Below are 17,009 nucleotides of genomic sequence, written 5' to 3'. Positions count from 1 at the left end.
AACACGACTACTCAATTTTGATGTAGATTAACAGTGTAATCACTCGAAATATTATGAATAAAACGAGTTTTAAAAAGAAGAAACCTGAAAACCGCTGCGCATTCAACACACGTCTGTGAACCTCTGCTTTATTTTTTTTAGTAGTACTATTTTTTTATTTCTAAAACTACCTGCGCTGGATTTCTCTCTCTTCTCTCTATTTTTGTGTGTGTGGGGATGAATCTGTGGCTACGCAGGGGCTATGCCGTCAGCCTGAAGTAGTACGATTAGAATTTGCAATCTTGTTATCGTCTTCGCATCTTCAAATTCCTCAATAACTTGCGCAACGCAACTCTTACTCTCCTTGTGATCAGCAGCTGAATTTTCGTTTGGGTGTAAGAATTTCATCGCCTCCCTTCCGAATTAAGTTTTATTTCTTTTGCATTTTGTTATATGTGCATCGAATCCTTGTTTTTCTGCTGGGATTGACGTTTAATTTGCTACGCTTTTAAAGTTGGAGGAGTGGTGGGTGGTGCCGTAGTGGTGTTGTTGCTATTCCTTTCCTGTAGTTTGATTCTGATCAAATTGTGTTTTATTGGGGGTAAAATTAGGTTTGATCGAATTGATTGCCTCGTGTAATGTCTTCCATTTTAGGTTAAGCTATTGATGCAATGTGCTACAAATGCTTTGGAATGGATATGGAGTTTCAGTTCAATTGGGTGTATATGTTAATTGTTAAGCATGAATGCTATTAGTAGTCTTTTTTTCGTGGAAGAAGAAAGATGGAATATTTTGTATTGAATTTCAGAAAGGAAGGTCCGAATGCTTTTTTCCATTATCACGTTGTGTTTTTCACTGAGCCTTTTCAACTTAGATGCTATGGTAGATATGATTTGTGGAAGACTAACTTCAATTGCTTCTATGCCTAATATTTATCTCAGTACTTGAAGGTATATCACTATTCTATGTTGAATTTTATTGGTATAACTATTTGGGTATTGAGAGTAATAAGTAGTTAAATCCAACCTTACTCCTTTAGCCAGATTATCCACAAACTTTTCTTCCTTGTGAATCTTCACTATAATGCACTGAGGGGAGGCAAACCAACGTTCTGTTTCTGGTTCCAACTTTTGATGACCTGCATACTATATGTCTAGCTGGTGGTTTGTATCATTTCCTTTTCTAATAGACGAGTTCTTTATTCCTAATTCTTTTCAATGTGACTTCATGTATCAGGAGTTCATTTAATATACTGTATAAGATTGGGATTCTGATGGTTCAACAAACAAAAGATTCTACATTTACTGAATACGGGCTTGCTCACACTGAATCTGGTCTGTCAAATTCTGATAAGCAACTCTCCATCTCAACAGCCGCAAAGAGGACAGAATTGCTGGGCTCCCGTAATGAGAGCCCCATGGCCGTGTCTAAATCTATTGGAAGTCAGTTCCCTGTGGAGACCAGTGAAAGTGTTGATGAAGCTGTTAAGATTTCTGGAACCAAAAGGCCTATACCAAGCCCTCTGAAAAGTAATGGTGGAGGCGCGCACATTGTCTATGTTCGCAGAAAACCTGAACTAGAAATAGCAAAGAGCAATCTTTGTGATACTCAACTTAATGCTGACAATTGTTCTGATACTAAGAAATCTGTTAACCAGGATGATGCAACTCAACAGTTCACAGGGAAGAATGAGCCCATGATATGTGTATCAGATGCTGCACCACTTCCTAGGGCTTCTTCCCCAAGTTTCTCATCTACAAGACGTTCAGTTTCTCCTTCTCTTGGAGTATCTGGTAATATATCATCACCAGAGAATATTAAACACGTTGATTTTAACTGTAGAAAACCTTCTCCAAAAGAACCTGCAATGGTGAGTGTCAATCTCTGGGAAGAACAATATAACCGCTTGCAGAGTTTCTTGAAAATGTTGGATCAATCAGATCAGTATGAATATGTTCAGAGTATGTCCCTGCGTATTGTAATATCTGCAATCTGTACATTTCTTAATATTTTGAGTACTGACTTCCTAGTCCAAATTTCCAGTGCTTCGATCGCTTTCATATGTTGAGCTTAGCAGACATGCGTTGGAACTTGAGAAACGATCAATTAAGCTTTCGTTGGAGGAAGGTAATCATATGTTGCATGTAAAATTCTTACTTTGCTTTTAGTATAACTTGATAGTACTTTGTATTGATTCTGAGGGAAATGTGTTCTATGATATATCTCTTGCTTTCATCTTTAACCAGCAACACTGCATGCAGCCAGATTCTGTATTCAACAAATATTAGTGTAGGATCCCCCTACATGCAACGGGGCTATTTTTTTTTTCAATAAATGAATTTGATATTCTTCTTTATCCACTAAAGATATGTCTCTGGCTTTCATCTTTAGTCAGGAGGCAGCCACCTTGCATGGGATAACAGTTAGCTTAAGGATTCTCCTGAGGGAAATGTGTTCTATGATATATCTCTTGCTTTCATCTTTAACCAGTAACACTGCATGCAGCCAGATTCTGTATTAAAAACTATTAGTGTAGGATCCCTTACATGCAATGGGGTTATTTTTTTCAATAAATGAATTTGATATTTGTGAAACATCAGAATAACGTGGATCCATATTACCAGATCTATAAGGATCTATGATATTGTACAATATAATATGCTACTGATACCAAAATCATGAAAGACAGCAAAGTACTATAACATCTTCCTGCCCGACCTAGAATCTCATGGATGTTTTCTGCATCACTGTATTTGTATTTGAAGTGCAGATTCCTTATGCTTGTGCTTTCTTATCTATGTCATCCAATTGGATGCAATATGAAAATTTTAGTTGTGGGTTCTCTCTGTCTTCAGAACCACAATTAGGTGGAAGGTAAAGAGTACTGACATACAATTTATTTACTTTTTTGTGCTTCAGCAAAAGAGATGCAACGAGTTCGGTTCGCTGATGTTTTGGGTAAATATGGAAAGAATGTCTGTACACCCTCTAATCTACCAGACCAGTTACACAAGTGAAAATTTGCCAACCAAAGCAAGGTCTGCTCTCTTTTACTAATACCGATACAAAATGATGTCGTTGTAGATCTGTAGTATGTATATATCTTGGTACAGAAAGTGCAATGAGGAGCACTCTTGCATTTGGAGGTGCTTCATATAGATTTAGCTATTTGCTACATGAATGGCACTCTCCTAGTTCACATTGTCTATTATGCTTACAAATAAACAAATTTTATGTGTATTTAGCTGTCTAAATGCTCCAAATTCTTGGGACCAAAATTGTACCTACTGTGAAATGTTCATCTCATAAAAAAGAAGATTGGAACTTGTCAATAATATGTGATGTCAACATCCACCCAAAATCAAATTCCTATAATATACTTATACTACTACTATTATGTGTGTGTGCGTGTGTGTTTTCTTTGCTTCTTATTTTTGGAAGTATAATTACTAGCTGACTTATTGCCTAGCACATCGTTTAATTGTTTTTATTATTCAATTGACAATTTGACATAGCTAGCTAGGCATGAGGAGGCCACAAGTCCTATTTATTAAAGTCGCTTAATATTTATAAAAATAGTTGATAATTTTGGTATGCAAAGGAATCAAGTTGTAGGGCTCGTTCAACAGCATTTTATAATTTTTAGTATTATTATTATTATATATGTGTTTGTGATTTGGATGATACTTGTAACCACATCAGATAAGCTTGAATGACTCTGTTTAATTGGTGGTCAATTTTGTGATATAAAATGTGGGCAAGAATCTTCAATGTATATACCAAAGCAATTATTCCAGATATTCATATCAATATTGGATCTCTATCCACGATACTAAGAAAGTATCTAATTATTGACTTTACATGTGGGAATATTAGTTTAATAGTGAAGATTATCATTATCATCGTCATCATCTCCACCGTCTAAATAATTGAGTTTTGACTTTATTAAATGGGCATATAATTCAATACGTCCAGATTATCACCTAAAACGTTTACTATCCTTGGATTTTAGTTTAATCCAATTGCTAGTGACGAAGATCACCATCATCTTGCATCAATGACATACACATTTTAGTATTTATATTCAAACACTCAAATATAATCACTTGGAATCCGGTCATATACACTGATTCTCTCTCTCTCTCTCTCTCTCTTTTACAAATTATCAGAAAGTCTAATTCAATAATGACTAAACAAATATATTAATAAAATGGTTATATATTGACAAACTTGGAATGTCAAAGATGTACGGCTTATCATGCCTTATTTTCTCAAATATCAGACACAAAAGTTTGGTTTAGTTTGTTTGTTTCATTTTTGTGTTATATGACATGTTCCAATTTTATTAACAAGTATGGTATTCTGATAGCGAATATTAGCACTAGATTGTATAGTAATACAGAACTAGTACGTTCCTTGTTTTGTTTTATTTATTATTAGTGAGTAGAGTAAAAACATTTTTTTTTGGTATTTTATTTTAGTGGATATGTTTGTTTTTAATTGTACGGTTGAATTTTGATTTAAGGTTCATTCTGTATTTGCAATGACTATATAAAAATCAAGATTTGACTTGTTTTTCCTTAAAATTAAATTCGCAAGTTACTCATTTTGTTTGGATTATATAAATTTTGTAGCTTCTATCAATTGTTTGCTTTACTACTATTTGTCAATGGATCATAGTATTATTTTATTTTTGCAAGATATAGTATATGCTTTAATAGGTTTGTGATAAAATGACAACACATCTTAAAGTGACACCGTGACACCACATATTCAGCAATATTATAAACGCTACACAACAATCTATAGATTGCTGTATAGCGTGTTGGATATTGCTAGCCGAAAAAAATTGTTGTATACAGTGTTGTATATTGATGGCCGAGTTTTTACACTTGAGCATTTTTTTTATTGCCACATGGCAGCTTATTAGTCGTCCAAGTGTATAAATGATTGGCTATGAATGGTGGTATGATGTTATTTTAAGAGGTGTTGCCATTTTAACGCACCCCGCTTTAATATATTGATGTCGTATTATATTTTCGAAGAGCATTTAATTATATGGAATATGATTAATAGGTGTATAAGGTAGTTTGAATTATTTTTTCCACTCTTGTTCTCCCTCACCTTGGGTTCAGACTTCAGATCAATGTTAATAAGGGCTACGATAAACTATCAATAAACTGTTCGAGACCTAATAGTCTTTTAATTAAATATGGATTACATAATAAATTTCTCTCCAAAATTCACCTAAGATCATCTTCTATTTTTTCATCCAGAAAAATGTAGATAGTGAATTATGCATATTGAATAGTGTGTTACTTTGAATAATCAAACTATCATAGAAAATGGTGAATGTGAATAATTAAAGGGATTATGAAGGAAAGAGAAAAGCAACTGCTAAGTTTTCGGTCAGATTAGCGGAACAAAAAGAAACTAAATTTAAAATATTAGTGTAAAACTTTGACATATCACTATTCACTAATGCACGTTATGTGCTTTGATATACTGTAAATACACACACAAAAATACATAATAGAGAAAATTAAATTAATAAAAAGATGGACACGTACGATGAGAAAACGACTAGCTTGTGTAAAACAGATATTCCACACACGCCTTAGTGTAGAAGAAGTGATCATATAAGTAAAGTCTACGTTACATACAATAATATCCATAAATGGTAGATAAAATCAAAATAAAAATTAAAATAGTAGGATGATGATGACATCAGAAAGCAGATACAATTGGGTGATTGTTGTTGACAAGGATCCAATACCAGATACCAAGTGGAAGTACAACTTGGTTTCAAATCTAATTAGTGGAATCTAATCCACAAAATATATACAGTAACATATATTCATATTCTTACAATTAATTAATTACTACATACTACGTTTTGTCTCATAAAATTAGTTTATTTTTTATCATTTTTGTTCATTCGCAAAAACAGATATTTCTATTTTGAATAATATTTTATTCATAATGAGTTGAGACTCATTCTCCATTAACAATATTTTAATTATTTTTTCTTTTTATTTTTCTTATTTTATTAATTATGCATTAAAATTAGCGTTATATTAAAATGTGCTATTTTAATTTTTATGAGAGTATAAATTATAGTATGTATATAGCTGAACTCTGACATAATCACATGAAAGAGAGTGGCAAACTAAACCTAACCAAGATGAGGTCAAACAATGACAAACTTAAAAAATGGGTTGGCCTTAATAATAATTAGTAATGGTGTGCATCATTATCAATGACTAATCCAACTTGTTTTAATATTGCTAACCTTCCAATTATATAAGCTTACTTTTCTCTCTTGTCTTGTACTTTCCATTACCACTCCATTTTTATTTTTTTAGTACCCATCAATCGTGATGCCCTCTTGCTTTTACTTTTATCACTACTTTCATTTTTTTAATCAATAATTTGCTCAAAAGAGCTGTTCGCCTATCAAATTTGGAAGGTTGCAAATATCTAAAATACTCAATATATCATTAAAATATGGAAAAATTTAACTTTTATAGAAACACTCTTTGCAAAATAGTACTACTCCATTATTTAGCGTAATAGGGTGGGTGGATGTATTAAATATAAAAAGGTGGTGACGAAATGGTGAGAGTGAAGGTGGGGTGGATTAGTGATTAAATATTGTTAATTAGTGATTAATGACGTATTAGGGTTTGGTGTTTCCCCTTAGGCAACATGTGTGGGCCTGCTTGATTGGGCACAACCACCGCAGAACCCTCTCTCTCTTTTCCATCTAATTAATCTCGATCTAAGTGTGTTTAATTTGATTTTGTTGGTGAATTAATGGAATCATGGACTGGACTCACAAGGATTCCACTACGCCACATTAAATTACTAATTTTTAAATGCATAATCTTTGTTTAACCAAAGCTATTAGAATATATGCAGTAATAGAAAAATGGATTAATTAAGTGTAGGGGCAAGTTAAAGATGAGACGCGGCGAGTTGATCAAGATTTTCAAGAATGTGAATAAAGGCATTGGCCCTCCACGATTTTGAGAGCCAATTTAAACCCAAGAGATTCCATATGATTGGTGGAACTCAACACAATGGTGAATTCAGATTCATCTTAATTTAAAATCATGTTTTTGAGTTTAGTCATATAATACAATTGATTAGTGATGGAAGGGCCGAGATTAGTGGAAGGTTAGGGTTACAACTAATTAACAACTTAAACGCATAAGCGGATATGCATCCTACCCTCCCAGAGTTACAGAGGTCCATCTCGAAAAACTAGTTTTTGCATACGTGGGTATGTTAATTTTAAACAATTTAAGTATGGCACGTCTGTTGGTCTAACCAATGATAATATGTCTAATGCGTGAGGCCTGTTCGAGTTCATTGTCACTTGATAAGGAGTCCAAGAAAATGTATAGTTGGACTTATAAATTAATATTGTAGAAAAGGAAAAAGAAAGGAATACATTTTCTCAATTTGCTTATCTAACTAAAGTGATATACTATTCTTATGTTCTATAATATGCCTATAAAATACATGTAGATGAATCTTATACTTGGTGGTTGTACAATACTCCATTTTGCAAGTAGAATTAGATCAGATGACCAAGAGGAATTGAGGGGACCACAAATGTGGATGATCGATGGATCAACAAATATAAACAAATAAATAAATAAATGGTAGAATCTTTTCATATGTGTGGTGTAAGATGTTGATATGTTGATACATATATAAAGAATGTCAAGTTGCAGGCTTACATCACTACTGTAACCTTTTGTAGCAGAACTAAAATAGTGCTAGTATGAAAATTAAATTTAGAAAAAAGATAAATATTGTTGTGTATGTGTATGAATACCGAATCATGAGTTCAAACTTCAAACCTTCAAATTTGGATTGAGAAACTTAAAGTCAATGCAAGTGACTTGGTCATGATTATAAGCTGAGGGTAAGAATCTTCCTTTTTCACTGTTCCATTCTCTGGAGAAATTCCTTTTCATTTTTTACAAATAATTCAAGATGCATAATGAACTAATTCTTGGTGCAACTGACTCCAACAAATATTATTTTGCCATAATATTCTTGGTCCTTTTAGAGCAACATTAAATGTTCGTTGCCCACTTTTATGAATAAAGTCGAGAAAATCTCACAATGTTTGTTCCTTTTTTCCAATTTATGCCACACTTTTTGAATACTTTTATCAAATAATTATTGAGTAATTTATAAAGTTTAAACACTGACATTGAAAAGAAGTCATCAAATCATAGACATATAGTACTTAGTAAATGAGGAGAGGAGAAGAGCTCAGTTTGTGTCAATGGTGGTAATAATCCTAGAGAGAGAGAAGAGTCGTAATCGTGGGGTCCAATCCAAGGGCTTAGCATTTGCATAAAAGAGATTCTTCCCCACATTCGGCCGACCTCTCATAGCATTTTGGCTTCTTTTGTTTGAGCTAAAACAAGAAACTCAGCCAAGAAAGAGAGATTTGGCAGAAAGTTTCTTTTTTGAGGATACTACAACACACAGACATATGTTTCTTCATCCATAGACCACAAAATCATTATTTCAATCATCTTTCTCCTCTTGCTCAACATCTTCACACAGTCACTGTGAGTGCATACCTTTTTCTTTTGTATATAGTTTCATCTCCTTCATATTGCTTGCTTTTCTCTGCTGCTGCTTCAACTCAACGTGGGTTCTTGATCTTTTTCCTTTATTTGCTTATATTCGCATCTTAGCTCTGTATACAACTCAAAAGATTCAATTTTTTGAGCTTTTCAAGAACAAGATTTCATCTTTTCATTGCTCTGCATAAGCATAGCTCATGAATAAGTACAAATAATTAGGTGCTGCTGCCCTCTGAAATGCATTTCTGGTTGCAGTTGCAAACAACTTTTTACTGATGGTGTTTGTGGCCGTGGGGCTGGTTGGTTTTTGGATGAATAGGGAAAGATATCCTTCTTGGAAGTTCCTCTTCTTGTTCTGCATATTCAACCTGCTTCTCTGTTTCGGCTCGTGAATCTTCGGACTGTTCTAGAAGCTTCTTCTCCTGGTATGGAGGATTGAGGACGACGTATCATGGGAGATGATGGTTCCTACAAGCCTAAGACCATGGTTGAAACTTTGTCAGATACCACCAATCTTGATTTCTCTGTCATGGATGATCTCTTGTATGATGGATTCTGGTTAGAGACTACTGATGAATCCAACTTCTGGCAGCCCTGCCCCACTGCTCCTACTGATTTGAACCCTTCTTTCTTCTTCCCTTCTTCAGACACTAGTTTCAACACAAATCCAGTTACTACTTTCTTCAAAGAAACCGAAAAACCAAGCATCCCACCTTTTACTTTCCCAGGAATGGATGACTTGTCTGGAAATCGAGCCCCCATCCCTTCGGTTTCCTTGGGCCAATCCACTGATTTCCTGTTTGAAGAAACTCAAGTGAGCAAGAGGCTGTGGGTGGCGCCAACCAGGAACCGAATCCGATCTGTCTCCGTGAAGAAGAAGCTGGTGCAGGCGGTTGATCACCTCAAGAAATCTATAAGAGAGAGTGATGTCCTCGTTCAAATCTGGGTTCCTGTTAAGAGAGGAGGCAAGCAAGTCCTCACAACTAATAACCAGCCATTCTCACTCAATTCCAACTGCAAAAACCTTGCAGAATATAGGGATGCTTCCGTGAGCTATCACTTTCCAGCAGATGAGGACTCGAAGGAGCCCGCTGGGTTGCCTGGTCGCGTCTTCTTGAAGAAGCTTCCTGATTGGACCCCGGATGTTCAGTTCTTTAAACGAGAGGAGTACCCCCGGAAGAGTCATGCTCAGATGTGTGATGTTAGAGGATCACTCGCACTTCCAGTTTTTGAACGCGGTAGTGGCAAGTGCTTGGGGGTGGTTGAAATCGTCACAACCAGTCGCAAGGTCAACTGTCGCCCTGATATTGAGACTGTCTGCAAAGCTCTAGAGGTGATGATACATTGTTATCTCTGCCTTCCAGTTTGTGTTTCTATTATCTGTTCAAACAAGAAACCATGTAAATTGTGTCAAGTATGATTTCGAACCTATCTACCATTCATAATGATAAATCTGCTCTCTGTTCTTCTGGCAGGCTGTTGATTTGAAGAGTTCTGATATATTGGAACAAAGTCCACCCAATATGGAGGTATTAGAAGGACTATTTTACAGTTTTTTAAAAAAAGAAACAATCATCTACATTTGAAATGCATTACTAATAGAGAATCAATGATCATACCAGGAGTCGTACCAATTTGTGCTGATGGAGATCGGGAATGTGCTGAGATGTGTATGCGACACACATAAGCTGCCATTGGCACAGACATGGGCTCCGTGTGTTCAACAAGGAAAAGGAGGTTGCCGGCACTCAGACGAGAACTACACACATTGTGTGTCGACACTGGACTCCGCCTGCTATGTTGCTGATCAAGAGGTTTCAGGCTTCCATGAGGCCTGCTCTGAGTATCACTTACTCAAAGGTGAAGGCATTGCTGGGAAAGCTTTCCTGACAAATCAGCCATGTTTCTCCTCGAACATCACAGAGTTTAGCAAAACAGAATATCCCCTAGCGCATCACGCCCGGGTGTTTAATTTGCATGCTGCTGTAGCAATACGGCTCAGGAGTACATACACGGGGGATGCTGATTTTGTTCTGGAGTTCTTCTTGCCCATAAACTGCAAAGGACCAGAAGATCAGAGAAAGATGCTCGACTCATTATCATCTGTAGTGGAACGAACATGCCAGAGCTTACGTGTAGTAACAGACCAGGAGTTGGCCCGGGAAACATCGGATAGAGAAACAAGCAGCACTCTATCCAATGGAAAAAGGCCAAGGTTGGAAGATATTCCCTCGAAAGAAGCACCTTCACCCTGGATTACACAAATGATGGAGCCCCAGCACAAGGGCAAAGGAGTTGCTGTTGCTTTGGGTTATGAGAAGGAGGAACCAGGAGAGTTCATCGTGACAACCCAATGGGATAAGCAGGGTGTAGAGTTCCATCAAGCGCCAACTTTTCTGGAGCACGACCAACACCATCAGCAGGACTCTGGATCGAAAGATGGCAGTGGTAGTTTCTTCATTACGAGCAGAACTCTTCCAGCTGGTGCTAAAACAAACACAGAAAAGAGAAGGACAAAGACTGAGAAGACTATAAGTTTGCAAGTACTTAGGCAATATTTTGCTGGGAGTCTAAAAGATGCTGCCAAGAACATTGGAGGTATACGTTACTAGCAATCTCTAATAATTATGCATCTTCATAAAATTCAATATCTGTTCCATCTCACTAAAGTTTGTTATAATGATGATGCAGTGTGTCCAACTACCTTGAAAAGGATATGCAGGCATCATGGGATAACCCGATGGCCTTCTCGAAAGATCAAGAAAGTTGGCCACTCATTGAGGAAACTTCAACTTGTGATTGACTCAGTCCAGGGCACTGAGGGTTCCATTCAGTTAAGTTCATTCTACAACAACTTTCCAGAACTCGGCTCTCCAAATGTACCAGAAACGAGCCACTTGCCAACATCTACAGTGGGTGGTGAGCTGCAGCAAGTAAACAATCAACCCGAGGGTACTTTGTTAAGCCCTGGAACTACTTCCTCTGGCAGCCACAGTTCCAGTTCAAGTTACTGCTGTTCTACTGGGGTGAAGCAGTCGTCTTTCCCAGTCAACGGCTCCAGCAGTGGTGATGCTTTATCAGCAGAACAAAATGAAGGGATGCTCAAAAGAGCACGGAGTGATGCAGAATTGCATCAGTTGAGCCAAGAGGACTCAAAGCTTCTCGTTCGATCATACAGCCAGAAGATTTTCAGTGACCATGCCTCAAATGAGGCTCCACCTGTGCCAAAAACTAGCAGCAAGGTTCAAGAGGTGGGATATTTTAGAGTAAAAGCTTCTTTGGGTGACGAGAAGATTCGTCTCACTCTGCAACCACACTGGGGATTCAGAGAGTTGCAGCAAGAGGTGTTGAGGCGTTTCAACATTGACAATGGCAGTAGAGTTGATCTGAAATATTTGGATGACGACTCTGAATGGGTGCTCTTAACCTGCGATGCTGATCTTGAAGAATGTAAAGATATACACACGTTGATGAAGAGTGGAACAATTAGACTCTCCCTAAATCAAGCATATTATCATCCTAGTATTGGAAGCTCATTTGGTAGTAATGGCCCCTTCTGAAGTTTTTCTTACCATGAATAAGAGACGACAACCAAGGATGGGTGTAACAGGCTGTAATAGTAGGAATGCATACAGAATGGCAACTATTTCATGGCCATTTAGTATTCTGTAGACTAGTTAAGTGAGATAGTGATGCTAGATATTCACTATCTCTCAGAGTGACATGACTGTTTTTTCGTACAATATTTCCTTCTGGTTATTTTTTAAGCAGTGCAATTGATACTTCTGTACCATAATATGTACAAAGAGTTTCTCATGGATTTATTTGAAACCTGTGCACATTCTGTTATTTTTCCTTTCCATGTTATTTCTAAAAGGCATAACATACTAGTTCATGCTTCTTTCTTTTCTCATCCAAAACAAGATATATACTACACAAAGTAATACCAAAGTGATATATGCTGCTGGGAACATAGACCAACTTTGGTATCAAATAAAGAAACAAAAATATGGCATAAAATAGGAATCCTTGCTTTTATCTTAATTAGATACATCATCAAACTGTCAACATCTTGTTACTTGTTTACAGCTTAAGAAGGGACAGAAGAATAGTAGTCATGCTGGACCATCGTAGTAGAGAAGGACCACAGCGGGATTCCATTCCAAACAACAAGCATACCTTCCTATTGACATATTGGAGAAGGAGATCTTTCGATGATGAAGCTTGTTTGATGCATAGATGGCTCTCTCGGCTGTTTCAAGCTTTGCACGAACAATGTCAAAATTTTCAACATTTCCTCAAATGAATCATATAAGGCATTTGTTAAGACATCCGTCATCTTCTCTAAACCACCACCGCTGGTTAATGATTATCTCCTGAAAATGATTGTCCTGTTCCAGACAATAGTCTTTACTATCATCACGCGCTGTAGAGAAGTCCCTTTAAATTAGAAAACCATCACAATGTGATTGAGGTTCGTAAGCCCTCTTAGTAAAATTTCATGATCATGAGGCAAGATAATGAATCAACCAGCCATAACTTATTCGTTTCTGAATGTAATGTCTTCAATACATAAAGCAAGTTCATGGATTTCAAATACCTGGCTTCAGCATCTTTGGGTCTGCAAAACTGCAGTAAACTTGAGCTGCTCCATTCACTTTATATTAGCAGAGAAAAAACAACTTACTTTTGAGTAAAGAGAACAAAATAAAAACCTTGTTACTTAGATATGCAATTCAATCTGTAATATCCACTATGATTATACCTGGTTAAAGCCACAAGCAGAGGCGATTGAGGAAAAGTGTATGGTGGTCATCTCTGGTTGATTGTGGTTCAGCTGAGATTTATAATATCGGATCTCAAGTATCCACACAATTAATAAGGAGCATCCAAATCATCGAGAAAGTCATTCTTATGGGCTAGTGATAAGTTACTGTGACCCCAGCCTTTCTGCACTCGCTTCAAAGTTTTCAAGGCCATTGTACTTCCATCATCTCTGTCAAAAAACAAGGTAGAAGAAATGACGGAGATGCCACAAAAAATGTAACAGATACTGAATGTAAACATCATTCTGCGACATGTCTGGTAGTATACTCATAACTATAACTAACATTTTTTCCCTATTCCCATAAATCATACAGTCAAATACAAGTGACACCCCAAGAGCTGAATAATAACAGAAGGAACTCCAGAGTAGAATACAAGTTAGAAGGCGACTTTGACATCCATACCTGTGCAGAATAGTTTCCCAATCACTGCCAATGTCTTTATGTTTTTTGCCACGATTTAACTGTTTCTCACCATTGTGAACCATATTTTTAACCTCAACATTAGAACCCATTGCAAGCATTCTTTCTGTCAGTTCATTAGCCTCATGTTTATTTCCCTTGCTGAGTAAATATTCAATCACAGGCATGAAAAGTGCAGGATCAAAACTACAACCCCGCTGCACCATTTTCTTAAGAATATCATGAGCAAGATCAAAATTCTCATTGATGCACAGTTTGTCAATGAGATCTTTGTAAGAAAAACTGCTCAAATCAAAGCATCTTTCTATTGAAGCCTCAAATAATTGCTTAGCTTCCAAGATTTCCCCTCCAAGAAGCAACTCCTCGAACATCAGAGTATAAAGTACTTCCTTGTGGCCACATACACTGATTGCAATCTCAAACACATCCTGTGCTGGTCTGAACTCCCCAGTCCTGCAGAAGGTTTTGATTAACAATTTGTAAGAATTCAAATTAGGTGTTACTCCTTTCTGCAGCATCTCATCTAATATGAAAGCAGCTTCTTCGCTTCTTTGTCCTTCACACAGAGAATGAAGAATAATATTGTAAGTGCTAACATTAGGAGAAGTGCCTCTCTCCTTCATCTCATTCAACTGGCCAAACATTTCATATATTTGATTTGTAACACCAAGCCCAAATAATAGGCAATTGTAAGTTCGCAGGGTCTTGTTGCAACCTTTTCTCTCCATGTCTTTGAGAACCTGAAATGCAGATGATATCTTACCTCTCTTGCATAAGTTAAATAGAAAAATATCATAGACAACTGAATCGGGATATAAGTTTCTCCCCAACATCTCCGTAAACTTCTTTTTAGCTTCATCTAGCCGTCCATCGCTGCACAGTCCATTTATGATTGTCGAATATGTAATCAAGTCAGGCAAGCATTTCTTCCTATTTTCATCTACTAGGCCTATGTATGAGTTTCCCAAGTTACCAAGAGCAGCACTTCCATGAGTCCACATTTCACTCACAATTTCAACTGCTTTATCGACATTCCCACTTCTACACAAACCATCAATCACAATGTTGCAGCTCACAGTATCTAATCCATCCCCTCGTTCATTCATCTTCTGCATTAACCTCTCCGCTTCTTCTGTTCTTCCTTCTCTCCACAAACTGTGTAGCAATATATTGTAAGTGTAAGCATTTGGCACACATCCAGCTCTAGTCATCTCATTCAGAATTTTATTGGCCTCAACATTCTTCCCTTTCCTGCAATACCCCTGGAGCAATGCACTATAAGTAGTTACATCAGGGGAAACACCCCCAGTTATCATCAAACTAACAACTCTCCTTGCATCTGCAAGCATGCCACTTTTACATAAGCCGTTAATCAAAATGTTGTACGAGTGTGCATTTGGTTGAACTCCATCATCAACCATTTCTTTTAGAACTGCTTGAGCCTCAAACAGTTTTCCATTGCTCACCAAACCCAACAGCCATATGTTATAACTCTTCACACTCGAGAAAATACTATCCCTTTTCATAGATAAAACTAGAGCTTCTGCTTCTGCTAACATCCTTTCCCGGTAAAAGCCATCCAACATTATGTTATGTGTCACAGTATTGGGCTTTGGCAATTCTAACTCACTCGTTTGCATATCCCTGAATATCCTGGACGCTTCCAAGATCTTCCCAGCTTTGCAGAGAGAAGATATCCTTGTGTTAAAGGTAACAACATTTGGAGCCAGACCATCCTCTTTCATCCTCTCCACCAATCTCTCAGCTTCGTCATCTTTACCCTCTTTACACAACCCTGCAATGAAAGTGTTGTATATAACTGCAGTGGGGACCAAACCCATCGTCCTCATCAAATCCAGAAGCTCCAAACCTTTATCAACGAGCCCATCGCAGCAATAACCACGTGCCAAAATTCCAAAAGTGTACTCATTAGGCTGACAACCTTTGTCACGCATTTTATCAAACAAGTGGCAGGCATCCTCCAAACGACCCGCGTCGCACAAGGCGCCAATCAAGAGATTAAAAGTATAAGTCTGGAGCTTCACCTTGGAAAAGATTATATCTTTATAAAGCCAGGACACAAAATTAGGGCAATTTTCTTGGATAGAAGCTCGAATTAACAAATTGTAGAGAACAATTGAGGGCGGTGGCGTGGACAAACGGGCGCGAAGAGATTGAAATTGAGAAAAGGCTTGGTGAAGTCGGCCAGCATCGGCCAACATCTTGACGAGGGAGAACAAAGCATGATGCGGCGGCGTTGGGAAGAGGAGGAGATGGTGGTGGAGAGAGTCGAGTTGAGAGAACATGTGGGCGCGGATGAGAATTGGGACGATGAGAGAGAATGTGTGATGGGAAAAGGAGAAGTCTTTAGTATTGGTGGCGAGTGTGCGCTTGAAGAGAAGCCAGGCCAGGTGCGGATTGTCGGAGTTTCGGAGGAGAGCTTTGGCCACCATTTTTGCTTGTTCCATTGCTCTGCTCGCTCACTCAACTCCTACTTTATCAAACTAATTAAGATAGCAAAATTTGCAGAACAAGCAACCAAGACAATAAAACATCTTTCCATCCACCTGAACCACAATTTCGACGTTCAACTCCAGATTCAACTTCTTCAATTTCTGATGTCAAATTTTTTAAAACTTTATTTATATAACACAACACGTTTATTTATTATCCTAAAACTACAATTTGTTCAACTAATAATGATTGATAAGATTAACTAAAAATATGCGCAAGAAGGAAAAACTACACTAATGAGATCATTGCTATCCACATTTTGTGGGGATCAAATTATAGTTAATCTTTCTAATGATTCAATGGCTACAAGGAATGTGTTTAGCTTTTCACTCCAAAAGGTACTGAACATACTTTAGAAATTGTGGGGATCAAATTATAGATTAATAATTCCACAATATGAGATGATGATACAAAGTATAGTTACAAAAAAGGAAATTTTTTAAATGTGTAATACATAAGCAAAACGAGACTCTATATGTATAGAAATAGAATTTACTAATTTTGATACTCATAATTTATAGTATTATTATTTTAAATAAATAATTAACTGATATGTGTATTTAGATTACACACATAATTATGTAGAGCCCAATGAAAGAGTGCCACTTGTCCCATGTCTTTCTCATGCCTTTTGGCCAACATCCGAGGTCAT

At 37.0% G+C, this 17,009-nt stretch overlaps 3 protein-coding genes across 13 annotated transcripts; 2 read left to right on the top strand and 1 right to left on the bottom strand.

The window, feature by feature from the left end:
• The first annotated feature begins 2 nt into the window (after window positions 1-2).
• LOC125186528 (integral membrane hemolysin-III-like protein) lies at window positions 3-3,314 on the top strand. 2 transcript variants are annotated; one of them, XM_048082903.2, is made up of 4 exons: window positions 3-372; window positions 1,353-1,940; window positions 2,023-2,106; window positions 2,899-3,314. In XM_048082903.2, the coding sequence occupies exons 2-4, from the start codon at window positions 1,397-1,399 to the stop codon at window positions 2,994-2,996; spliced, it is 726 nt and encodes a 241-aa protein (XP_047938860.2). In that variant the 5' UTR covers window positions 3-372; window positions 1,353-1,396; the 3' UTR covers window positions 2,997-3,314. The 2 variants fall into 2 exon arrangements, with proteins under 2 accessions (XP_047938860.2, XP_047938857.2); XM_048082900.2 differs by having other exon boundaries at window positions 3-374; window positions 1,216-1,940.
• A 4,989-nt stretch (window positions 3,315-8,303) lies between these two features.
• Window positions 8,304-12,443, top strand: LOC125190795 (protein NLP2). Of its 5 annotated transcripts, none has more exons than XM_048088193.2 (5): window positions 8,304-8,576; window positions 8,914-9,927; window positions 10,070-10,123; window positions 10,217-11,192; window positions 11,286-12,443. In XM_048088193.2, exons 2-5 carry the CDS (start codon window positions 9,046-9,048, stop codon window positions 12,152-12,154), a joined length of 2,781 nt encoding a protein of 926 aa, XP_047944150.2. In that variant the 5' UTR covers window positions 8,304-8,576; window positions 8,914-9,045; the 3' UTR covers window positions 12,155-12,443. The 5 variants fall into 5 exon arrangements, with proteins under 5 accessions (XP_047944150.2, XP_088915891.1, XP_088915893.1 ...); XM_089059765.1 differs by having other exon boundaries at window positions 8,850-9,927; XM_089059767.1 differs by having other exon boundaries at window positions 8,814-9,927.
• Window positions 12,444-12,604: 161 nt separating this feature from the next.
• Window positions 12,605-16,480, bottom strand: LOC125190797 (Pentatricopeptide repeat (PPR) superfamily protein). Of its 6 annotated transcripts, none has more exons than XM_048088196.2 (4): window positions 13,826-16,480; window positions 13,360-13,590; window positions 13,195-13,251; window positions 12,605-13,034 (listed from the first exon to the last, which is right to left on the bottom strand). In XM_048088196.2, exons 1-2 carry the CDS (start codon window positions 16,309-16,311, stop codon window positions 13,470-13,472), a joined length of 2,607 nt encoding a protein of 868 aa, XP_047944153.1. In that variant the 5' UTR covers window positions 16,312-16,480; the 3' UTR covers window positions 12,605-13,034; window positions 13,195-13,251; window positions 13,360-13,469. The 6 variants fall into 6 exon arrangements, with proteins under 6 accessions (XP_047944153.1, XP_047944151.1, XP_047944152.1 ...); XM_048088194.2 differs by having other exon boundaries at window positions 12,605-13,020; XM_048088195.2 differs by having other exon boundaries at window positions 12,605-12,985.
• Between the last annotated feature and the right edge of the window lie 529 nt (window positions 16,481-17,009).

Source organism: Salvia hispanica, chromosome 5 (assembly GCF_029641045.1).
Source record: "Salvia hispanica isolate PSC_SH4W2 chromosome 5, Shi_PSC_v1, whole genome shotgun sequence".
NCBI lineage: Eukaryota > Viridiplantae > Streptophyta > Magnoliopsida > Lamiales > Lamiaceae > Salvia > Salvia hispanica.
The sequence above is the reverse complement of the archived record's forward strand: the minus strand, read 5'-3'. Positions and strand labels throughout refer to the sequence as shown.

Coding starts and splice junctions, on each gene's coding strand:
- LOC125186528 (XM_048082900.2), top strand. CDS start 1,253: ATGGTTCAACAAACAAAAGATTCTACATTTACTGAATACGGGCTTGCT. Junction 1,941..2,022: donor TCAGTATGAATATGTTCAGA/GTATGTCCCTGC, acceptor CCAAATTTCCAG/TGCTTCGATCGCTTTCATAT. Junction 2,107..2,898: donor TAAGCTTTCGTTGGAGGAAG/GTAATCATATGT, acceptor TTTGTGCTTCAG/CAAAAGAGATGCAACGAGTT.
- LOC125190795 (XM_048088193.2), top strand. CDS start 9,046: ATGGGAGATGATGGTTCCTACAAGCCTAAGACCATGGTTGAAACTTTG. Junction 9,928..10,069: donor CTGTCTGCAAAGCTCTAGAG/GTGATGATACAT, acceptor TTCTTCTGGCAG/GCTGTTGATTTGAAGAGTTC. Junction 11,193..11,285: donor TGCTGCCAAGAACATTGGAG/GTATACGTTACT, acceptor ATGATGATGCAG/TGTGTCCAACTACCTTGAAA.
- LOC125190797 (XM_048088196.2), bottom strand. CDS start 16,311: ATGGAACAAGCAAAAATGGTGGCCAAAGCTCTCCTCCGAAACTCCGAC. Junction 13,591..13,825: donor TGGGAAACTATTCTGCACAG/GTATGGATGTCA, acceptor GTTTTTTGACAG/AGATGATGGAAGTACAATGG.